A 25,003-nucleotide genomic window follows, 5' to 3' on the forward strand; every position below is an offset into this window, starting at 1 on the left:
AACGATCATAGGGTCAAAAGTAACCGGAGAATGCGTCGAGACCGCGACGGGGGGGGGGGTGGCCTGAATCCTGCAGCGGAGCAGCCAAAGAGCCCAACCTTTTTGCTTTTGCAGGTGGTCGATGCCCCAGCTGACGCGATGTGGGCCCCACCCTAGTCAAACTACCAAACCGCAAAGGACCCACGAGGGAGCCGACGAGCCACCGAGGAGGAACATGACTGCGGACCTCAACAGTGCCGGTGAGAAGGCAGCCTGCGATGAGCCGCCCTGAGAAGGCAACACGGCGTCGACGGAGGCACCACCAGTAGAACTGCCATCCCGGTCCTGCGACGACCCCAGAAGCCAAGTGCGCTTCGGCTAAGGCTTGGAATGGCCACACGAATCGAAGCCAGGGTATTCATCTTCGTCACTATCCCAGTTATCTGGAGGAGTTTCGACGGAGGAGGAATCCGTTGGCCGGCGCCAATCATGAACTTTGTTGATGCAGATGTTGACATTGTAGCGGAGGCACAATTGCTTGAATTGGATTATCTCCTTTCGACGCAGAAACAAACCCTGTTCGACATACTCTTAGACGGGCTCCGGTACGAGGAGGGACACCTCCGTCGGAATAAGGTCCGGATCGATGCACCAAGCGACCACACAAAAATGGTTCAAATCTTCCTTAGCAACGGTCCCCAGCGTCGGCTGCAGGTTGCAACATGAGGCGCCCAAAATCCGTTCCGCCGTGGCCAGGTTCCAAGCATGAGCAGGAACCCCCTTGATCTCAATCAGGACGCGGAAGAGCATCATATCAGCCGCCGCCATCGACTGCCTCTGCCACGGCTTGAACCTCACTTGGAATGGCGACCCGGCCGGCAAAGCGGAGCAAAGCACAAGGTTCCGCGCCGCCGGGTCATCGAAAACAACAAGGAAATCCTCCAGGCATCCACGGTGAACCAAGAAGGCGCCATCGTCGACGCCATAGCCGTTCACCAGAAGCGACCGAATCTGATCAGGGTTCACAGAGGGCCTTGTGCCAACCACAAGCACGGTCAGAGCGAGCGACAACCTGATCTCCTCAAAAACCAAATCCTCCGACCAAGGGATAGTGCAAAACACATGCCGTGGCCGGCGATCAAGGGTGCCATGCACAGACGCGGAGGAAGACGGCGCGGACCCGAGATGGGACGGCAGATGGGGCAACTCAGCCGCACAGATGTAGGGGGGCGAGAAGGTCTTCCCTGTGGATTGGAACGCAGCCGACAACGTAGGAGACAGCACCGGAGACACGTCCGGGGAGGCATGCCCAGGTGAAGGAGGGGCATGGCGAGCTTGCAGGGGAACCCGTGACAACGGTGGAAGATGCGTCCTCTGGTGAAAGCTTGGGCCCGGGGAAGTCATCCAAGGAGAACAAGGGCGCTTGCAATGGCGCGCCTAATGGCCTTCCTATCTGCATCTCAAACAACACGATGGGTTACGACATTCCGCTGCAACGTGATCAGTGCTGAAGCAATTGAAGCACCGCCTGACTAAGTCAGCCGGCATAGGCCTGGACGATGGAGGCGGTGGGCGAGGCTTCCTGGACCACCGCCGACGTCTGTTCACGACCAGTTGCCAACCTTCGGCATCGGGTGCCAAGCGACGCGCGCCTATGCCCTAACTGACGCCCCGCGAGAGCAACAAGAAGCGACGAAAGCCTACCGAACTGCAAAGCTTGCGGTGGCGGGGCTGCACGACCAGGACCGCACGCCAGAGCCACATGGCAGCGACCCGCAGCCGAGGCGCCTTCCTGAGCAGAAGAGCAGCCTTTCGTCTCAGCAAGGGACGAAGGAGACTTGGAGAGCAGTGCTGCGTCGGTTGGCGGAGGTGGAGGTGGTTCGGAGGCCAAGGAGGAGGTGGAGGAAGGGCTGAAAAGCAACCAGCTTGGCAGCTCCGTGCCGGACCTGAAGGGAGTGGCGTGGGGATTGAGGGTGGACGACCTGGGCGGAGAGGCCGACGGCGGTGATGGGGGAGGCTATGAGAACGGCGAGGTTGGGAAAGGCTCACACATCCTCGTCTACTTCGTAAACACTATGGAGCCCGTACTACACTCTCGGCAAAGTGATTTGCTCTTATCCTGCTATGGGAATTACACTGTAAGTAAAGTGACCTGCTCTTGTCTTGTGAATTGTGAATGCTTCGGGCTTCCACTTGTAGCACCACTCGAACGGCTTCCTGTTCTGATGCTTGCTGCGACGTCGTCCCCTGCGGCTGCCGCGCCGCTGCCGTAGACGAAGGACCGGTACGCCGCGATCCCGCGCTCCTGGACCACGTCGCGGAGCGTCTCTGGCCGCAGCGCCGCAACATGCAGGCCCACGGCGTCGAGGTGCCAGCCGCTCCGCCCGGTGAACCCGACGACCACGCCGCCCTCCGTCGGGTACGAGAACGGCACGCCCTCCGCGTCTGCGTCCGCGTCCCCGAACGGCCCCTGCACTGTCCCCCGTCTCGTCGCTAAAGTCAGAGACCGGATCACCGGCGACGACCCACCGTGCGCTGCGCGGTAGCAGCCGCTGATGCCGGTCACGAAGTCGTACGGGAAGTCCAGCTCGATCTGCGCGTCAATTAGCGGGATGTCATGCGCCGTTCTAGGTAGGAAACTGCAATGCCGATGAGAAGCTCGCACGTGTGGTGTGGGTCGTGTACCTTTCTCGGAGCGGTTGCGCCCCGTCCCGCCGCCGTGCTTCTGGCCGAGGACCGGGAGGCCGTTCCTGTCGACGTACCCCACCTGCATGGACTCCAGGAACCGAGCGTACGTGGCGGTGATGCTCCGGACGCCGCGGTGCGAGCCGTCGTCCGTCCCACGGGCTCCCGCCGCGGCCTCCCCATGGCCCGACCTTGATCACCTTGGTCGACGCGACCATCCTTCGCCGATGAGCAGGTTGCTGGGAGAAAAGAACACATCGTACATTTTGTTCATAATGTGCAAGTGTCCCAAATATCATCAACCCGTACGTGCTTGCTTCCATGGTGAAAGTGTGCTGCTATACAGAAGTTAAAGTGTGCAGCAATACAGGGCAGAATTACCTTCTTCGGAGAATAATTTGCCCAAAAAACTTGGATCGGGGAGCTCTACCAAACAGGTGCATAAACATAACGTAGTGTACTGGTACAAGACTTGCTTATATACTAAAGTCTAGAACTGAACTGCTGGGTACAAGGGCAAGTGGTGGGGGAATTGGATGCCCTAGTACCTCAATCAGGTCGAGCATAAATGCTTATCTTATTACTGTATTTGTTTTTCACATGAGACGGCCTGAAACTTGACGTCTCCTGATCAGGCGATAGCTGAAGATTATGATCGTACGTTATATTACATGATAAATTGATGAGCTTGTCTGGAACTGGCGAATACGATACCGAGTGAATGGTTCTGGACTTGTGGCATATTAGTTGGGGAGAATCACATGATTGGCGTAGCTGTATACCTGTACTTTTGTTGGTTCTAAAATGTTTCCAGTCTGAACGTATGATGATGGGTGATCTCATTCGTTCGTAAACAATCTGAATTTTTAGTAACAGATTCTTCGTCGACGTGTCCAATGCGCAGTGTGGATAAATGATGGTCTGAAGCAGAATCATAACTCCTCATTTTTATGTATTCCAAACTACTAAAAAACCAACACTCTTGGAGAATATTTGTTAGCTTCTGGTAATATGCAGAATGACAAGCACTTGCAGCAGAGGACCACAAGAAGATTCCAACTAGAAATCCAACAGAGGATGAACAATAATGTAGAAATCCACACCATACGGCCCACCAAAACCAAACTAATACAATCGTGACACAATGATGGACGATCTTTTACTGAAAATTCAGATAGTTTACAGCAACCAGGCAGCAGGTCAAGAACCAAAGCGTTTCCATCTTCCTGGCCCTGGGCATGAATCAACACGCTCATTCTCAGTAGCAGACTAGCTATGGCCTATGTCATGTGTTGCTTCACCACTGGTAGTTCGTCATGGCAACGGTGGCTTCAAGTAAATCTCTGCAGTGACAGCTCGTGACGTGAGATTCCCTATTCTCGAGTGCACCGGCCTCTTATTTTAGGATTGACTGACTGACTGATGGTTGAACTGCTCCCATCATTCATCACCTTACCCGATGATCGACATCCGATTTGCGCTGTCAAGAGGCTAAATTTTCCACTACGCTGGGACATTACACCACATATCCACTGTTAGTTGGGGCCCTGCGCTTCTCTGTAAGATTCTTGAAGTGGTTCAAATCTCCCATTGATCCTACTTGATTAGTGGTTCAGACAACTGCTTATCTTTGTTCCCAAGCCAGTTAACCTGTTGTTGCAAGCTTGGCTTTCCTCCGTAGACCGTAGGGATGAAACCAATACCTCACCTCGTGAGAGATGAGGCTGCCTTGTCCCATGAGTTCAGAAAAAGAAAAACTACTGTTCCATAAATTTATTGGTCTATGGCCTTCAGCTGAGCTCAAAAATCATATCGGTACCATCAACGCCTCGACTAGTTTCTGAAAGGCGGGCTAGCGATTAGCCAAGATACAAGTACGGCAATGACAGCCACAATCCATGAGAGCTTCGCCGAACTGTTGTCTCTGTCCACGGCTCTGGCGATGGTGGTCGGAAGGAAAACGATGGAATCGAACACGACGACGCCATGAGAGCGAGGCCCACTGGACGTCCATCATTGGGGAACGCTTTGGCGAGGCGGCATGTGGTGCGCGCGGTCCACTCGGCCGCCTTTCCGCTGGCTCCCCTGGTTTTCGAATCAAAGTTCAGATCGTCTGGACCAACCCTGGCAAAATGACTCTGGGAACTAGCAAAGTAACCAAGTTTCCTCGCGAAGTTCTCGGTGCACTCTTTCACGTACGTGATACACGGAACACCTGCATCTGAACTTGTTCGTCAGCCTGCAGTCCTGTACTGGTGAACTGTGTCTGTGTCAAATGCAGTAGCGCAACTAACAAGCAGAGAGCAGTACTCTGCAGCTACACATATCAACTCTCATGCACGAACATTGAACACGCAGCCAGGCCATGCAGGGGCCTACCAGCCATTGATCATGAGCTGTTTCGGGGAGGCAGGCAGGCCAGACTGTAAAGGTGGTGGTTCCAGCCTCTGGGTTCTTCAGCTATAAATACCAGGCGCCGTTCATCTCTCTAACACGCACCAGCTCTCCAGTTCTCGGCTTCTTGCTTTCTACCGCGCACAGATCAAACCTGCAACGCGCACAGGCAGCGTCTGTAGGCGTTTCTCGTAGCATCATGGCCTCCAAGATCCTCCGCTCCGTCGTCATCGCCGCCGTCGCCGTGTCCTCCCTCGCCGGGGTGGCGATGGCCGCCGACGAGCCCGCGCCGAGCCCGACGTCCGGTGCTGCTGCCGTCTCCTCCTCGCTGGTCGCCGCCGTCCTCTGCCCCGCCGTGGCGCTCCTCTTCGGCAGCCTGCGCCACTGAGCTGAGGTCACTGCGTGCCCCGGAGGTTACAAGACTGGATTTGTCGCCTAGGCAGTGCTGTTCTTTGCCTCGCACTTTCCGCATGTACTTGGCACCTTTCTTCTTCTGTTAGTGTGTTGTGTTCTCCACCACCTTGTGCAATCCATCTATTTGTATCTATTCAGAATTCAGACCGTTTTATTTCATAATTTTATTATTTGATCTGTTACGGCTCCCATGTGAAATTAGTCTGTAGTTTCACTTTGTTTCATTTCCATGATCTGTTAGGAACTGTGGATTTACTGAACAATCGGATATTTCTTCTTTTGAAGTAGTTGGTTCATTTTTCTTCATCTTCTCATTCACCTTGGTTTTCTTGTCTGGAAGGCTGGAACCATGGGACACGCACAGGCACAGTTCATTCTGTAGGTATTTGGATCTAAGGGCATCCGTAGCAGCACCGAAATCCAGTGCTACAGTGCAACAGTGAAGTAATAGAAGACTGGAAATAAAGTAGCTGTCGGAGGAGATAGAAAAAATAGAAGATATTGTAATAACGTTAGTAAATACTGTAATAGCGTTATAGTGGATGAATTTTTAGAATATTTGTTAGAGATGACCTAACAGAGAGAAAGTGTTTTGCTTTCTTGTTCTGTGCTCTGTAAAACTTATGCTCTTTTACTAATATATCAATTCACTAAGGGGTGGGGGGGGGGGCTCCTGTTGGATAAGAAAACGGAAGTGGGTTGAATTTTTTTCTTGGGCAAGAGCATAAAAAGAAAGGATATAAATATCATGTGTAATAAAAATAGAAATAGTATTTGTTTAAAAATCTTCAAATTCAGTATGCGAATTTTGCTTTGCTTCCTTTTGTCCCATGAATATATCGACATTTTTTTGGTGATTTAATTGCAACCTCGACCCATTTGCAGCTAGAACTTGCTTTTATATCCCTTCATCTTTTGCTTTCTAAAAATTCAGCATTTGGCACTACAATTATTGTTTTTTTAAAGAAGGCAGGAGAGCTGCTAAGAGGGAAGGACGACTACAATTTGAGTTACATGACAGGAAAAGAAAAAAGAAAACCGAAAATTACAAAGATACATGGAAGGGCCTAAAACATTCAGCTATTTCCTTGTTCACCCTCTTCACTCTGTTATTTGATAGGCTCTAATGTCATCGCCAATCAAACTGGCAACCTGGAGGAAGGATTTCTCCTTAGCGTTGAATTCGCCGGTTCCTTTCTTTCCAAGACGTTTACCCTTGTTCTGTTTTGGACCGCTACAATGGAGCCCGAAGACCCAGTCCTGTAATGAATCTGCAGAGTTAGTCATATGATGCTGGGTCAGGTGAAAAGCATTAGCACCACGATGCCAAACAGCCTCAATCAGTGACTGGACCGAGAGGGTAGTTCAGTGAGTGTGAGACTACCTTAAGATTTGATCTAAATTTGATTTAGAATGTGATCTAGACATGGTTCATTAAAAAAAACGAAAAAAAGAAAAATCTAATCGGTGCTTACCCAACGCTCCGGCACTCTCGTCGTGGGATTCACCGGGCCCGCGGGACGCCGCGCGGCGCTGCAGGTACCACATGGCAAGGTTCGCGTGCACCGCGGCGCCGTACGGGAGCGCGGCGTCGTCGACGAAGAAGTGCGGCGAGTGCGCGTCGTGCACGGCCCCGACCGTCTCGTTCCGCGTCCCGACGAAGTAGAAGTGGGAGGACGGGACGGCCTCGGCGAAGGCCGCGAAGTCCTCGCTCCCCATGCACGGCTCCACCGCGCCACGGACGCCGGCCGCGCCGACCGTCTCCGCGGCGACGGCCACGAAGTGCTCGTGCAACGCGGCGGTGTTGACGGTAGGCGGAAGCAGCGGGCTCCCCCCGGCGCTGAAGTCCACCGACGCCGCGCACCGGTGCACCGCGGACTGCGCCACGATCACCTCCTCGATCCGCCGCTTCAGCCGCATGAAGCCCTCGCTCGAGAAGCACCGGAACGTGCCGCCGATCGTGACGGAGTCCGGGATCACGTTGAACGCGCTGCCGCCTCGAAGCCTCGTCACGGTGACCACCTGCACCCGTGAGGGAAAAAAACAATCGTCTCAGAGACGCCATTGCCATGACCATGAGAAGGGAGCAAGAGAGCTTGCAATGTTGTAATCGTCCGTACGTACCTGGGAGTCAAACGGGTCGGCCTCCCGCGAGACGAGGTTCTGCAGGCTGAGGACGACGCTGGAGGCGGCCACGACGGGGTCGACGGTGTTGTGGGGGCCAGCCGCGTGGCCGCCCACCCCGGTGATTACCGCCTCGAAGAACCCGCAGCCGGCCAGCAGCGGGCCGGCCCTGGAGCCCACCACGCCGGTGGGGAGCATCACGGTGACGTGGAACCCGAAGATGGCCTCGACGTTGTCCACGGCGCCGGCCTCCACCAACTTCTTGGCGCCAATGCCCACCTCCTCGCCCGGCTGGAAAAGAAGGACCACCGTGCCCTGCAAAAGAACATGGTTAATTTTGGCTACCTCAATTTCTTGCTTTTATTGCACGCAGTGAAAATGCAGCGACAACAAAATGACAGAACTTTTGTCCCAATGACACGGTCTCATTGTCAGTACTAATTTGCTGACGATCTCACAATTTTTTAAGTAAATCCATAAAATGACTTGCACGTACTATAAGAACAAGGTTCTAGCGTATGGACGCCCTCCGCCCCCTGTTGATTCGTCGGAGAAAAAGGTTGTAGCACACGATGGTAACACTTACACTGCTCCATCAAACGAGATAATCCTCTCAAATCGAAGTCAGTTAGGCGTGCACTACCTCTAGCGTTCAAGAAAAAAAACAAAAAAAAACATTGCACTAGCAATCCCAAACACCCATTGGTCTCCAAAAGAGTTCGACATCCGCAAGAAAATGGAAGGAAGCAGCCAAGAAAATAGAAGGAAGCACGAGGCTGTTTTTTTTCTCAGTCGACGGATCTCGGCTGTTAGATCTTATCGCCACATTTTTCATTTTTTTCTTCCTCTAGACACCTGCATCGGTTTATTTTCTCCCTCTCTAGCATCACAGAGGACCTCCCTCCCCCGTCTGCATCCTCCTCTCGCTAACAAATTCATTTTTAAGCTCCCTCACTACCAGCACCACACACACCGTCCACGTGTAACCCACAGTGCTATCACTGTCACCTCATTACACCTTCACATCTCTGTTCATTGCCGATCCAACCGCTACCCAGGACATCCCTCTAAGCCTGGAGATCTCCGAAACCTGAATCGTAACATCTTCCCTACAGAACTGCTATACAATAACTAGCTATTTATTATTGTCTGCACCTTCACACCTATGCTCATTGCTAGTCCAACCACTACCTAGGCCATCCTCTAAGCCTGAAGATCTCTGAACTCTAAATCATAAACTCTTCCTCACAGAACTGCTATACACCATCTAGCTATTTATTATTGTGATTGCAGTAAATTTTTGTGCCATCAGATTTGCTCTGTGATTTGAGCTTTTCTTTGAGCTATTTAGTTGTTATGAATGTTGTGGGCCGCATATTGGGCGGCATGTAGTTCTGGTTTACTGGCTACAAAACAAGCTCAGGCCTCTTTTTATTTATATATTTTTTATTTTCGAAATTAGAAAAATGTACACTCATTTTGAAAATTCACAAAAATATGTGCATGTCGCCCGTTCAATGGGCAACACATACTTATCGCCAGTTGAGCGGACGATATGTTTAAAACATATAAAAAATGTAGCGTTCCAACGCATTCAAAATTCAAAACACTATCAAAATACTCATGACAAATTCTAAAAATAAATTGTGGTATAGAGGATATTATCATATACCTCTAAAAAAATTCATACAAAAATATGACCTGTAAGATGAGAAACAAAAATACACATTTTAGGGATGCTGAAATTTGTCTTTTTTGTTTCTCATTGTACAAGTAATTGTTTGGGTTGAAATTTTTGTGCAGCTCTACATTATATCATCCTCTACACCATAAACATTTTTCAGATTTTTTATAATTATTTGATAGTGTTTTAAATTTTAAGAGTATTTTTAAACTTATTGTCCGGTGGATGGGCGATAAGTTTAAAAATAAAAATACTCGTTATAATGCTCTTAAAATTTAAGACACTATCAAAATATTCATGAAGAATTCTGAAAAAAAATTATGGTATAACGCTCTATAAAATTTCAACTCAAACAATTACTTATACAATGAGAAACAAAAAGGCAAATTTCAGCATCTGCGAAATTATTATTATTTTCTCATGTTACAAGTCATATTTTTGTCTATTTTTAGAGCTAGATAATAGCATCCTCTACGCCACAACTTTGTTTTAGAAATTTTCATGCTGATTATGATAGTGTTTTCGTGTTCAACTCTGACTCTCTGAGAAAAAAAAAATGATACAGGAATGAGTTATATCCGCTTGTATCTAACCTGATTACACCAATAGCTCGCATAGTTGTAGATCAGGTGTTTTCACCCTTGCTCACTCTGGGACTCAAACCTGGGTCGCAAAGCAGTGCACTTTGCTATTGGCTGAAAATTTTGACTGCGGTCCAAAAGAAAAAGTAGCTGAATATTAGATAGACAATCCCCTTCCCCAACCTTAACCATGCCGGCGTGCTATACAAGGCGTGGAAAATAAAAGCTTCCCTATTGTTCTCAGGCGACTGCACAATAGGATGCGTGGAAGTAAAAGCTTCCCTATTGTTTCATCCACGGATGGCAGACATTCATTGACCAACACTGGCTCCGTGGGACACAGGCATTGCTGACAAGGACGTCTGACGTGTCTCATTGAAAATCTTAGTTGTTGCAATGAGGGAAAAAATTCTATTTGATGTGCACGTTTTAGCAGAGAAATCAAACATTGCAACATGTGCGTGCTCTGTCAATCCATAAAATAGCCAGCCCATTTTAAATCAGTAGTGGCAGTTCAATCCGTGGATTGTCCATTTTAAATTTATCTGTCCTTTTACTTTACAATTAGGAAATTAAAAGGCGTGTCTAAACAATTACCACTTGTCTAAAGTCTAAACAGTGACGGGACAAAGCAAATCTAAGCGCTAAATTACCTTCCATTTGAAAAAAAAGGAAGACAGAACAAAGAAGTATGTTGAGGGTAATTGGCAGGTTCATCTCGCTTCAAAAGGTAACACACAGATTTGAGAAATCTAGCGGGAAAACGACGCCATAACAAACGGTCTCTCATGCTCACGGTTTTCTCAATGAAACCTGCATACATAATTATGTGCGAAATGCACAACCACACAATATGCCCAATCCAGTAAACTGTGACTGGACGAATGAACACACAACCACACAAGACGCACGTTGCAAGAGGATGACTAGGAGAGAAATAAATATTATTAGATGCCGTTTGAAGGATGCGCAGAAAACAGTGTGAGGGTGAAGGGGGGTCAAGGATGCGCGGAAAGCAATGTGACGATGAAGGGGTCAGGGGAGGATTCACGGGGCTGAGGCTCTAGCCTCTCACTGTTTCGTAGCTAATGAAAGCCCTCTCGAGTCTGTTCACATTTTTTTTTTTCCTCATGGACAAGGAAGAAAAAGAAAAAGAGCAAGAAGAGGAAGAAAAAGAATGAGAGAGAGATAGATGAGCCATGGTTTCTCTGCATCCGTCACTGGGGAATGGAGAAGAAGAAGACGAAGTTACAACCAACCTGCAGCTCATGGTGGTGCTCGTGGAGGATCCTGGCGGCGCCGAGCAGCATTGCGGTGTGCGCGTCGTGGCCGCAGGCGTGCATCTTCCTGGCCTCCTTGCTCTTGTGCTCCCACTCTACCTCCTCCTAATTTATCAGAAAAAATTATTAGAAGGATGCGGCTCTCGGAGCGACGGAATCAAATCAACTTGCTGAGGTTAAACATGCACTCTAACTCCACTAGATGCGACCTGCTTCTTCTTTGGCTGAACTTTACACAGCTGTAGTTTTCTTCTTCTCCCAAAGTGTAAATTCCCAGAACTCAAAATGTTAGCTTTCTTGACTTTGCACTTTACACGACGAAAGACACTTGGGACTGTACACATGACTCTCCATTGTTCGATTTCTGTAGCAGCGTAGCCATGCTACCCGAGGCTTCCAGAACACCAAGTGCCGCTTTCTAATGAAGCCTAGTACCCTTTTTTTAGGGAATTGGCTGGAGCGCTTCCCTTCGTTAAGAAAGATTATAGAAATTCATCGTCCAATTGTTCAACGGAAAATTAATTATGAGATGAAACCTCAGCTACGCATCTTCATTTCGCACCACAAGGTTCGAAATCAAATCCCAAAACGAACACAAAAACAGTTTCAAGAAGCCCAAAACACAATAGCCTCGCAAAAATCCGGTAGCGTCGGCGGTCCGCACGCACGTACCTGCAGCGGGAGCGCGTCCATGTCGGCGCGCAGCGCGACGAACGGCGGGCCCCCGGTGCCGACGGCCGCGACGACGCCGGTGCCGGCGACCGGGTACCTGTACGCGACGCCCGTCGCGTCGAGCTCCCTCCTGACCAGCGCGCTCGTCTCGTGCTCCTGGAACGCCAGCTCGGGCCGCTCGTGGATGGCCCCCCTGACGCCGGCCATCCACGCCGCGAACTCCGGCCGCTGCGCCCGCCGCAGCACGTCGTTGTCGGCGCCGGACCCTCCCACCGCCGAGGAACCCATCCACATGGCCACGACGAGCGGGACAAGCGGGAGGAGGCGCCGCGACGGCGTAAGCGGCGCTGGCGCGGCCATGGTCAGCTTAACTTTCACGACAGGGCGCGGTCAGGACAACGCCGCGCGCGCGTGGTGGTTTATATACACACGTGTGTGCGCGCGCGCGCGACGCATGAGTTGTGTTTCTTCTTGCCTTCCTTCTCGGGCGCCGTGGGATGGGGGGTGGACGTCGCGCCGGCGCACGTAGCGCGACGTGGGATCCAGAGCACGAGGAGGAAGAGTCCGTGGCGTGGTGTGGGCGTGGCAGGAGTCATTGCGGCCTGACGGGTCACGACTCACGAGCCGTCCACTCGTGTCCACATACATCTAAACACATCTTACTTTAGACCTACAATTTATACACATGTCTACTAAAATGATTCATAAAATCTCCAGCTTTGGCACATCACGTTTTTATTATAATCCACATGCGTTCAAGGTTATTCAGAAAAATCCTATTTACAGAAGCAAGTCCCAATACGAGACTAAAAGTCGAACTCCCGACCGGTCGATTCGTCCACCGGTGAAACAACCAACTCGCTTCGCCACTCGTGTCTAGCCTTGTCCTCGTGGCTGGTGCAACGTTCGAGGGAGCCGTCGGATCAGCCTCGAGATTCAGATTGGACGGTTCAAACTGAATCTTGCAGCACGCGCGGAACTACAGGCGGCACTAGAAAAGGGTCACGGCCTTAACGCGCCTGCTGACACTCGTTGATTTGTGGTTCCGGTATTGATCACTTGCCCGGTACTGACCACCGAATGCATGCCTTCCAATGCAGATGGGCTTCGTCCACATCGCTTCCATTAGTATCAGTGGTCACATTTATATCAGCAATATGCTTCACCCCTAAGCAAATCATCAACTGAAGAAACATGTGCACTGTTCTCAGTAACCTGTCCTTTGTGAGCTAACGAGTTTCTCGATCATCTTGATTCACAGTATCTATCAAATTAGGTATCTGAACAGGAGAGGATATTGCAGTTTTTGTCACCGAAAGATTTATGGCTCCGGTAGGTTGTTCTCCAACAAGAAGATTCAAGACCTACGAGATGTAACACATCTTATTAGCTATTGCATATCGATGACCGCCAATGGAACAAGCTTTCAGCAAGAAAAAATGTTACAAAATTTAAAAAACAGAAACTATGCAGTGTTAATAGTAATTTCAGGGAAATACAAGATAAGTTACTTTCTTTTGTCTTCGATGAATGGACAAACGGCATATGCAGAAGTTTCTTTTAAGGCCTTCTCTCTGAGAGAAACCTGTGGCAGCTCGCCCCATTTAACAACAGAAGTGTTGTTCTCAATGAATTATGATGCGATAATAGAATAAGGATCGGTATCCTGCTTCCTTACAATGGCTTCCAACAAACAAAATAACCTTAACACGAACCTGAGAAGTAAACAAATATATTGAAGATTTGACGAAAATCTAATGAACTATTGGAAAAGCTTAGTAAAAATGCTTCGGTTAACTAAAAACGTACAGGCATATGACTTAACCAAGTAAATGGAAGCTGTGGAATAATACTGTTCGGGAAATATTCAAACAAAGTGAACAAACATCAAATAATGAACATATTCAGTATAGTTAACCCTTGAAAACTATTTGATACAACAAAGTTGGCCTATACTGGCAGGAAGGCAAACAAACCATATAATTCCACTCACAAATTTAAGGTTTGCTGCTGGCTGCCTAACAATAATATCAGCACTAAGCTGCCAGCCTATTGGATACATGCGCTTAAAACATGTCGTGAACTGCAATAACAGACATGCTCGCACAAACGTCCAAGTTTTCATGCAAATAGCTCCAGCATCTACATATTTTGTACTGCTGTTCAATAATAAATTTTGTAATAATATAGCAGATTTGCGCAGTATAACATCATGGATATGCACAGTATATCATCAACGATTGCAATAGCATAGTTGATAACAAGAATATTACCGCAAAGAAGGCATTACTGCCATTACACCATCGGCAGCCGCAAACCAGTCTTAATGACGGGCATCACAATGACTCCCAGCCTTCCTGTTGCCTTGTTGGCATCACAATGTTTCCAATCTGTAAGCACATGTATGAACTTGTCTACGCAGTAGCATAGTTAAGGATGAAGTCTCTGCAACATACCAGTTCGACCACTTTGAAGACGGCCTTGTCGTACCTGGCCTTGGCCTCTTCCGCGAGCGCCTACGAGGCATCGATTTCCATCTAGTCAGCATTCAGCAGTGCTACAGGAGGATGGCGATGAGCTTTGGCTGTACGAGAGAAAGGGGGATGAAAAGGTAGCACAGTAGGGACCTTGGCGAAGCCCTCGGAGGTGTTGGTCTGTGTGCTGAAGAAGACGGTGACCATCTCTGCCTGCCGTCGTCGGGGTCCGGCTCGGCCCGGTGGTGCTTCGCTGCAAGAGGCACCTGGGCGGCGGCGGCTGCGCGGAGCGGCGGATGAGCAGGGTAACGCTGTAGCCGACGAGCACGGCGAGGGAGGTGGTGAGCAGGAAGAGGAGATGGCGGTTCTCCGCGAGCGAGGACCCGTCGAGGTCCCGACCGGTGAGCAGCGCCGCGAGGAGCAGTCGCGTAGCCGCCCTCCTCCCCGCCGGTGGAGGTGGAGCTGAGCCGCGGGGTAGCGAGCGGCGACCCTGGCGGCGGCGGGGGCGGGGGCGGCTGCTGCTCCTGCTTGCGGGAGTCGGCTATGAACTCGGGCGGCGCAGCAAGCACGGGAAGCTCACAATTTGTGCGGGACGGTTGCAGCGACGAGAGAATTCCCAAGCCTTCCAGGACATCGCGAGAGACGAGGACGCAAGGGGAGTCAGCAGCACATCGCCGACCGAGCCCAATCCGACGGTCTACGACTTCTTGCCGACGTGGCTCAACCGGTGATGACCTGTACGCCGCGTTTTAGTATTACTAGCACATACCCGTGCGACTGCACATATTATAAATGTAGCTTACAGCTGAATTGTAGATATTTATATTAATAATGGTTGTATGCTAAAATATATTAGTTATTTATATTTAAATATTAGAATGTAAAATATAAATGTAATTTTTGTTTATAATATTGGAATCATGTTTATTATTTGTGAATATATCTAGTTTATAATTTTCATTTTATGTGTTATGTAAATTGATTTTTATTTGTTTCTTGGTTTTTTGAAATTATTATAATTTTTATTGCCGCCACTGTATCTCATACTATTTTTTGAAATACATTATAAATTCTTTGATATTATTTTATGTGATAATCCATAATATGTTTGCGTTCTGTTATTTTAATTTTGTAATGTTTGATTACACGCATATTTAATTGGTATATTTTAATTAATTTAGAAAAGTGTGTTGATTGCTAACGTAACTAAGTTAGAGTTTATTAATGTAATCTTGTTGGACAAAGGGTATCTTTAAAAAAAGTAAGGAAAGACGAGACAAGAAGTAGTATTGGGGCTGGATTCTATGATTTGTTTTTTAATCTTCTATGTTGTTTCGTCTGGTTGTTGATCCATAATTACAGTTAGTCAATCAATCAATTCAACGGTTGGATATTTTACTTTTTTTTAAAATTTTAGGATTTTTCTAGGATTAACGTGGAGGCACCAAAATGAGCCTTCAATTAGTAAATATAAGATAAGATACTAGTCTGATTGGCGCGTCTACACCGCGTTTGTTTTTATTTTGCTGTATAGAGCACGACGAAAGAAGACTAAAAAAATTAAGTTTACAAATTTTGTATATTTCAATATTTATTTATAAAATTATTAATGTTGAACACATTAAATTAATTATAGAGAAAATAATAGTACTTTTATGCACCTACATAGTTTTAACGTGTAGGTGAAAGTAATACTTACCTAAAAAAATTGTTTCATATTTTTTTTGAGTTTTAGATATTTTTCTTTGCATTTTAGATTTTTTAGCCGATTTATTAATGTAACTAATATTCATTTTTCTAGAATTTCTTGAAAAAGAAAATTATATATATGTGTATGTATATATATACGTATACATGTATATCTTTTACATATTTATGTACACATATATACATATATATATATAACTATACGTATATACACATATACATACACATAGCCGCTGCTACAGTAGCAGAGGCCCTGAGAGTGCGCCGGTTCCACCACCGTTAGAATATAATAATATTGATATTGATTATATATAAGATTCTTGCCGACGTGGCTCAATCGGTGATGACCTGTACCCCGCGCTTTAGTATTATATATAAGATAAGATAAGATCAGTTCATTCAATTTCCCACGTGATATAATGAAAAAATTAATATGATGCTTTTCATTTTTTTCTTTCCGGTAGCACTTAGCATTCGGTCTGGTAGGTCATATCCAAGTTGGCAATCACTAAATTTATCCAAGTGGTTAGAGATTTTTTTTCGAACACAAGAGAGTTACTACCATTTTATTAAATAAGAAGGAGCAAATAAGTACAACAAGAAACAGAAAGAAAAAAACCCCACCGAAAGAACAACTAAAAACACAAACTGAAAAAGAAACCTAAATTATCCAACAAACAGAGTCCGGAGGTCTTTAGCCCCAGTGGCGCACCACTGTGCTGCCTCATCTGCCACTGTCCCAGGAGCACATTAACATTCGGGGCCTCAGCTCGAGAAAATGAAACGACCATATGATAAACCATGTCTACCATGCTATAAGTTCCGTGTAAACCTCTTCGTCACAGGGAAGCTGACATTTTTAAGTTAACGTCAATAAAAATATTGATAAGAAAGTACTGAGCTCTAAACACCAACCAACTCACCCCAATGCTTTAGATGCATTTGTTTTTTCACAGACCAAAACCTTGAGATTCCAAGGAAATGTATGGAATATACTTCACCACCATCTCACGTTTAGAATCCATTACCACAAGGGCCATGACGTGGGCCTCATACATTTTCTCTTGGTAATTGCATAAGTCAACTCTCTAACTCAGAATCTTTGTTTCCGACATCATATTGAGTTTTATGCAACAAGTTAAAAGAAAACCTAAACAAAATGCTGAGGAAATGCAGCAATATACTTCAACAGAAAGGGCCAGAGCATTTACAAATAATCAGCAGATATCTTTTGCTCAAAACTGCAGCATAAGAGCAGTAAAGACCGTATATAGAAAGACCAGATCACTAGACACTACATCATCATCTGCAGCTAAGGGTCACTGCACACAGGATGTCCACTTCCTCGTTTTCCACGTGAACACATGTGCAAACAATAGCAGATCAGAACGTGATCTTCTCCATGGATTTGCACACTGGACCATCATATCGGCATCAATAATTCAGGACCATTTCTCTGCCAGTTCTTTCAGGGGACGTACTCTGGAGCCTGGAGCCCTGGACGCCTACAGTCGCGCGCATCTAACTTCCTGGCGTCATGTTGCGACTGCGTGTAACATGAGGAGTGTAGCCATTACTTGCATTGGGGTGTGAAGAAGGTACTGCAGCAGCCTCCTCGCTGTCAGACGATGCATCCATCAATTGATGTAATTAATCGCCAGAAAGGGAGAGCAACTTGATTTTTGCGTATGTACCGGCAATGAACAATTCGAGTATACGTAGGATATGTGAGTGCTGTCTTTTCCTGTTAGGTATCATGGTATTTGTAGTGTTTTTTTTTTTGTGGGGTTCAGTCGGCTTGGTTACTCTGAATCATTATCCATGTTTAGCATAGCTTTCAATCCCCTAGGACGCTGCAGCATAGAAAAGAATGCTAGTTAGGTCTTCCAAAAACGTGCTCAGGGTTTGTAGGGTGAAATCGGTACTGAAATGTGAATCCGCTGACCTTTTTCGAAACCTTCTTCTCTCGGACTTCATACCTTTCAAGAGTCAAATCACAGAGCCATGTACCCGGGCATACAAGCTGGCAGCAATAAACACATTTGAGCATGAGAATTGCAGGCGATAATAATGGAGTATGCAAACTAGAGTAGACAAAGGAAAGTGCAAGAGGTTCCTGATGCCTGATCCCCCAACCCCTTCCATTTGAATCAACCAATTTCCAGATAGTCACTGGGAGATAATCTCATGATTCAATTGCGTATACCATTGAGAGATATCAAGGTAAGTTACGTTCTCCGTAATTGGCATTTTAGATATCCAGCAGGATGATAGAGGACAAAGTACATATATCTGGAACATATATTTATAGGACTATAGTAGGGAGTCAAAATGCAAGTTACTCGAATTGGGTTTGCAGTGTATAAGCCAGGCATCATGGCCAAGCTATGGTGGTCTCGGTTCCTAACCAGAAGTAGTTATATGCTGCCCCTGCCACTGCCAAGTGTTGTGATGGTAAATATTGTATGTGCTAGCCACGACTAGCTCTTTCACGTCTGTTATGTTCTCACAGTGACATGCTTTGCTTCTTATATGATAAAACCTATGATGACCTCTACTAAATAGCCCCCTGATAAAAAGATGCCAAGTGACATGTGGAGACTATCAGACAAACAATTCCAGATAATCCCTGAGATAAGGAAGGCTAATGAAGACCAATACTGAATCTGATTGCATTAACATACAGACAGTTGGCAGTTGGCACACATTCTATTCAGGCAGAAGCATGCTATGGTTTAAATTTCGAAATATTTCTCTTCACAAGCAACTAGTAAATAAAGGAGTCACTCGCTAAATCTTGCCCGTTTATTTCTATGCATCTTTTTGTCAGGCAGCAAAACAGGACGTGTGGACAGATAAGAGGTGCTACTGGGACCACGGGACCTCATGTCCTGTGCATATTTAAAAAGAATAGCTAACCAATTATTTTATAGCACACACAATAGTGTTAATGATATTCCAGAAGTGTTATCTAAGTACAGTTTTTCATCTGTGGTTAAGTGGTTACCATTCGTTGTGTCAAAAATAAAGATTTGATTCATGTGGAGTGAGTGTCTACAATTTAGTTAAAAAGTGTGATTAAACTGAAAGAGAGTTAAGGAAGGACAGGATGACAAGGTGGGGAACATACATTGATGGTCTTCTGGATGATCTTGCCTCTTTTATTGGGCCTGTGGGGCAGTCTTGAACCTTTGAACACCAAGAAATCCTCCTCCTTCTCTTTGTTTGTCAGTGCAATTGCAAAATTCGGCCACAAAGACCCCTCACTCCCTGAAGATGAGCCCTTCTTGTCGTCCGGAGAAGCTGATAAATTTCCATTATTGCTGTTGTTGACACCTCTCGCTGGACGCTCTTTGTCAGGTGATGCCACCATGTGGAACACATTATTCTGCTTCTGCTGTGCTGATGGTCTCATATATGCAGCCACCTCTGAGTTCCTGCTGATTTGTACCACCGAAGGTGGAAAAGAAAACCGAAGCAGTAAAGTTGCTATTAATAGAAGACGGTGAAAAGCAAGTGATCATCTAGACATGAAAAGCTAGTTTGTATACTTTTATTGTGTATCGCATTAGATAGTAATTTTAGGAGACAGAGTATAATTTTAAAATTCATCTCACAGGAGAAAACAAATATACTACAAAGAATCAGTTGAACAATTCATTGATAGAAAAATTCCTGAACAGATTCAGTTTGCCCAAAGATACCATCTAATCACACTCTGTGACAACGGCCAGAAAAGATGGAGGGGAAAAAGGATACTTGTATAACAAAATCGTCCCTTCTGTTATCTCAAAGAAAAAAATGATTAGAACGAATAAGAACACAGTTATTCAAAGATGCAGTGATGCGACTACTAAACTGAATGGCTTTTATATTGTCTGCAAGCCTCATATTTTGTTAGTAAAAATAAAATGGTTTGCAACTGATTCATTTACCATGAGAGTAAAGAAAATAACACTGACTACATGGTAACTGATCTCATGAGTCACGACTAAGGTTTGAATGTGAACTCTTCCTTTAAACATTACAAATGTACAATACAGTAAAGTCTCAGAAGGACATCTTCCATCACCACCTACAACTTACTTCTAGCTCAGGAGATAGAAAGAGTGGGTAAGGAAGCAGCAACAAGTTCAATCATTTTGCTTTTATCCACAATAGGAGTGGATGTAATGAGGACAACTGATGAACGGCAAGTATCACCATCCACAATATGGATGGTGGTGAAAGATTTAAGATAAGTGAACAGGTGTTTCCTCTTCGAGCCAAGAGTGCCAAATAAAAAGGAAACAGAAATAGTCCTAGAAAAAAGAAAGAAAGAAAGAGACCAACATGGCATGACTATGGAACACAGCATTGTGAGACACTGATGATTGGACCATCCTAGCCCATCAGTCATTATTTTCAGCTGTCAACATCAGTCATGTACTGTAATCCACGCATAATTAAAAAAAGCACAACGTGGATCTAGATAGACCAAAACAGTAACAACAGGAACGGTACAGGCATGTATATTTGTGTGGCCAAGTGCACAAGAATGGATAATGGGTTTTCCTTCACTAAGGACTACTTTTCTTTTTAGAAGAAATCCCAATATGTTGATGCATAGACTTAAATTACAGTGGAGTAACCTCCCCAGAAAACTTGAACCTGGATTGGCTAAAAGATATTGTGAACAAAGGCAATTGTGCACATGGTGCAAATTACAAGTAAACCTGCTTCGGCAAAATAGTCTACTCGTAGGCTAGTCCAAATCAGGTTAAGCATCATTTATATCAAGAAGAGTTGAGTTGGGCAAGGGACCTATCTGATATTCAGGTTTAGTAATATAGCTATTTTGCTCCTTGAAAGTTGGGGGGTAGTTTATCCCCTACTAACAGGATTTACCGGTGGATTCATAACTTCTTCGGATTATATGTGAAGTTATGATATTCGCACCTCCCAGCATATTCCAGTAACATTGGACTGCAAGTAGTCTATTTTGGTGAAACCTAAAGACAACGAAAGAGACAGAAGGCATATCCAAATAACAGTCGCCCCTTGATATGGATACTGTTTGTCCTGGCTAGAGTTTCTTTAACAAGCTAGCTCAGTGGATCATTTAGGTTATAAACATATCGCCCTCGCCAAAAAAAAGGGAGTTATATACATATCCGCAGACCTCTTCTCGCAGTCTCACCGAATTCAGTTTATTTGCGGCTCATAGTGGAATAGATGCACAGATTTATTAAGCCGTCAAATAAGCCACACCTGTTTGGTCCTAACTTCAACTACAAGCTCATAAGCTGAAGCTGACCAAGCTATATAACTGGTCGTTCTAAAATATTTTAACACTGTATGAAGCAAAGAACAAGAGTCACCAAGGAGGCATGGACATGTCCAGCTCATAGCAAATTTGATTTACAAAGGCCATCCAAATTCCAAACTTGAACTACAATCTACCCGTTTTGCACCGAAAAAGTTTATGGAGCAGAATCGCACGCTAAATTAAGGTTACACTGTTGCCTGACAATAAGGACAGAAATAAAAGCACGGCAGCTATACAGACCTGAGACAGCGGTGCTGCAGCGCAGCGGCGGCAGCGCGTCGCTGGCTGGCCGCGGCCTTCTCGGCGGCGACCGTGGCAGCCACCGCAACGTCGCGGCGGTGCACCTTGACGCAGCGCAGCCGCTTCCGGTTACCCCACTGCAGCAGCAGGTCCCTCTCCGCCGCCGTGCCGCCGCCGCCGCGAGTGGAGCCGCGCACGTGCGTGTGGTAGTGGTTCTTTGCCTCCCCCTTCATTGCCGTGCGCTTGTACTAAGAACAGAAACCATTACTCGGCGAATCTATATGCCTCAGAAAGGAAAAGGGAATAAATCATGATTAAGAATTGGGGGATCTCAAGAAAAGAAAGTAAAGCCCAAATCTCATGAGATGCAAAGCAATTTCCAGTGAGCTTCCCTGAAATTCAGCATGATGCAATTCTTCAACAATCCCAACGACAATTCAAATCCCTCGCAATATAACTCAATCAACTAGCGCAAAAAAAGAAAGGCAAAAAGAAGGAATTTGCCATGGGAGACGACCAGCCAAACACCCATCTAATTGGCCTCAAAACTGGTAAAGGGAAAACCAAAACAAATTGGAAAGCGCACAGTAGAGAACGGGATTAAGAAATTGGAAAGCGCACGGTTGAAATTAGGACTGGCATGCACCTAATGAAACAGGAATGAGAAGAACTTACGATGTCTCTCAGCCGGCGGCGGCGATCGAGAAAATAGCCGTCACATTTATAATAAAATTTAATATAAAAATAAATCTGATATATGAAATAAAATAATAAAAAATTTAATGAATTATAATTGTGACGTTAAATCAAACACACGGTGTGATGAGTAAATAAACACACTTGAAACTTGGATCTCGTGAAGCAGCCAAACGCAGGCCAAAGCGAATCATGTGAAATAGGCCAAGGCGCGTTCCTATAAAAAATGAACTATTTTTTTAAAAGCTGTAAAATTTTCATGAATATTTTGCGTTGCAAATAAGCCCGAATATTACAACCTGAGCAAGTTGTAACTTACCTAAAAAGATTGCCATGAAATACAAACAACCCTTTGCAAGTCAATTCAAGTTATAAATACCCTCCTACAAGTTATAAATACCATTCTACAACTGCAACCCCTTTAATGTTTCAACTTGATGTCATGTCACCATATTTGCCGTGAGGTGACATTGAGTACTCCATATAGGCTAATAACATATATATATGATGTGATTAGGGAGGCTGTAATGCATATTTTTGCTCACCAAACTTCTCATTTTTGTCTCATTTGTAGAGGCAATTGCAAAGACATATTAATTCAATGGTGTTTAGTATACTGTTAGACTCTTCCTTATCTTTATCTTTTTTTTATCAGTAGCCTATATAGAGCACTGGATGTCACATCACACTAAATATGTTAAGAGTGAATTATATAAAATTATAAGTATTATAAATAGTAACATAAAACTATAAGTATTGTTAATTTTATGTAAAACCCGATTTTAATTAGATTCATCTAAAAATGATCTTATGTTTCTCCAAAAATCCTAAAATATTTTGTACGTATTTCATAATTCATGTGTAACCTATTTTAATTGTACTCACAAAAAAGTCTGTGTAGAATTTAAATTAAAATTCTCCAAAAATGCTACTTTAATGACTATTAACAATTTTTAGGGTCTCAAATAAAATCCTAAAAATATAAAAAAATTCACTAATATTCTTATTATATGATGGACTAATTTCTAAAGTTATTTCTAGCCCTAGGTTATATGGTGAAAAAGTAATTTCCTTTATAATGCTCCATTTATATGCTCTATTTATATACTTACAAAGGAACTTACTTTTTCAGCATATAACCTAGGGCTAGAAATAATTTTAGAAATTATTCCATCATATAAAAAGAATACTAGTGAATTTTCTATTTTTTTATTTTATTAGAGGCCATAATAATTGTTTGTAGTTATAAAAGTAGCCTTTTTGAGGAATTTTAGTTTAAATTCTACACAAACTTTTTGGGTGAGTCTAATTAAAATGGATTACACATAGATTATAGAACACATACAAAATGTTATAGGATTTTTGGATAAAAATAACACTATTTTTTGGTAAATCTAATTAAAATCGGATTTTATGTGAAATTAGTGTACAATACTTATAGTTTTGTGTTACAAATGACACCATACTTGTAGTTTTATGTAATCCACTCATATGTTAATGTGACATCTAAGTCAGAACCCTTTGGAGGAATTTTGTAATGGGATAAGACTTATAGAGTGATAATCATAACTATTTTACTTAAAAGAGGGTATTTACAACTTGAACTGACTTAGAAGAGTGCATTTTACTTAGAAGAGGACATTTTACTTAGAGAAGTATTTGTAATTTTCCTTAGCATTTAACATTTGTTGGACCTACCAAACAAACCATGTTGCAGAAATTCTCTATATGTCCCTAATTTCTTGGTGCTAGATTAGGTCTCACTACCTAATCGCGTTATTATAGGATCGAGATAGACGACTATACGTGGGTGAATAGTCGCATTATAAATTTCTTGCGAAATAGATGGTTTACTCATTCTTCAACCAACGCACATCAAGAAGGAATCACCATAAATAGCAACGCAACAGAAATTCAGGCTCAACCTAGAAGTTCTAATTCAAAACCAAAATTAAAAATTCAATAAAAGGTGGGTCTCATGGTTGGAATCGAACCTTAGGTTCTATAGCAAACTAATCTATGACTCAACCCCACACAAAAAATTAGATCTTTAGGAGAAACATCAAAAACTCAGAGAGATGATCACTAGGTGAAGAAAACCTCTAAGTTGATGGATTAGAGACAAATGAATTCAATACCCAATTGTGTACTTTCATATGTGAATTTTATGTCTCTGTCAACTAGAAGATTAACTCCAACAAGATGGACAAATTCAGCTCAAACACAAAAATGAGAATCGCAACCTAGATCAAAAACTTGCCAAAAAAAAAAAAACCCAAGCGAATCAATGGAGGGAAACTAGGAGTGGAATTCAAATATATGTAAAAACATAAACATCATTACTTAAAGAGTCCAGCCCTATTTTAGGCAAATGACAAATATCCTCCTCTCAAAACTCACACATATTACATAGGCTAAGCACTCATCATTCATCTCCTCTAAAACCCTAGCACTAGGTCTCTCAAATGGGTGGCATAAGGGGCTCAAGTGGCTAGTTCAAACTCTCATATTAGCCTTACCATCTATTTATAGGTCTAGAAAATTTGGTCTTTTCCTTGCTTATTACCAAAATACCTCTCTTGCAATACACTCCCTACCTACCATCGAGGGTATTTTGATCTATTTCTTGCTCTCTTGCAGTACACGCCTTCACGACTTAGCTTCGCCTCGAGATAGCAATCGGTGTCACTAAAGGCTTCGCGTCGCTCATGTCGAACTTCTTCAGCAGCTCCTTGGAATACTTCGTCTGGTGGATGAATGTGCCC

At 44.8% G+C, this 25,003-nt stretch overlaps 3 protein-coding genes across 5 annotated transcripts; all 3 read right to left on the minus strand.

Moving 5' to 3' along the window:
- Positions 1 to 1,837: 1,837 nt before the first annotated feature.
- Positions 1,838 to 3,141, minus strand: LOC133889372 (mannose/glucose-specific lectin-like). Its single transcript, XM_062329912.1, has 3 exons — positions 3,046 to 3,141; positions 2,665 to 2,903; positions 1,838 to 2,572 (listed from the first exon to the last, which is right to left on the minus strand). The coding sequence occupies exons 2-3, from the start codon at positions 2,845 to 2,847 to the stop codon at positions 2,111 to 2,113; spliced, it is 645 nt and encodes a 214-aa protein (XP_062185896.1). The 5' UTR covers positions 2,848 to 2,903; positions 3,046 to 3,141; the 3' UTR covers positions 1,838 to 2,110.
- A 3,209-nt stretch (positions 3,142 to 6,350) lies between these two features.
- Positions 6,351 to 12,263, minus strand: LOC133918911 (IAA-amino acid hydrolase ILR1-like 2). Of its 2 annotated transcripts, none has more exons than XM_062363041.1 (5): positions 11,814 to 12,263; positions 11,121 to 11,246; positions 7,597 to 7,911; positions 6,948 to 7,494; positions 6,351 to 6,743 (listed from the first exon to the last, which is right to left on the minus strand). In XM_062363041.1, the coding sequence occupies exons 1-5, from the start codon at positions 12,171 to 12,173 to the stop codon at positions 6,574 to 6,576; spliced, it is 1,518 nt and encodes a 505-aa protein (XP_062219025.1). In that variant the 5' UTR covers positions 12,174 to 12,263; the 3' UTR covers positions 6,351 to 6,573. The 2 variants fall into 2 exon arrangements, with proteins under 2 accessions (XP_062219025.1, XP_062219033.1); XM_062363049.1 differs by having other exon boundaries at positions 6,569 to 6,732; positions 11,814 to 12,246.
- Positions 12,264 to 17,074: 4,811 nt separating this feature from the next.
- Positions 17,075 to 22,222, minus strand: LOC133918925 (uncharacterized). 2 transcript variants are annotated; one of them, XM_062363061.1, is made up of 4 exons: positions 21,543 to 22,222; positions 19,125 to 19,434; positions 17,940 to 18,017; positions 17,075 to 17,847 (listed from the first exon to the last, which is right to left on the minus strand). In XM_062363061.1, exons 1-4 carry the CDS (start codon positions 21,773 to 21,775, stop codon positions 17,797 to 17,799), a joined length of 672 nt encoding a protein of 223 aa, XP_062219045.1. In that variant the 5' UTR covers positions 21,776 to 22,222; the 3' UTR covers positions 17,075 to 17,796. The 2 variants fall into 2 exon arrangements, with proteins under 2 accessions (XP_062219045.1, XP_062219050.1); XM_062363066.1 differs by having other exon boundaries at positions 19,125 to 19,431; positions 21,543 to 22,221.
- Between the last annotated feature and the right edge of the window lie 2,781 nt (positions 22,223 to 25,003).

Source organism: Phragmites australis, chromosome 1 (assembly GCF_958298935.1).
Source record: "Phragmites australis chromosome 1, lpPhrAust1.1, whole genome shotgun sequence".
NCBI lineage: Eukaryota > Viridiplantae > Streptophyta > Magnoliopsida > Poales > Poaceae > Phragmites > Phragmites australis.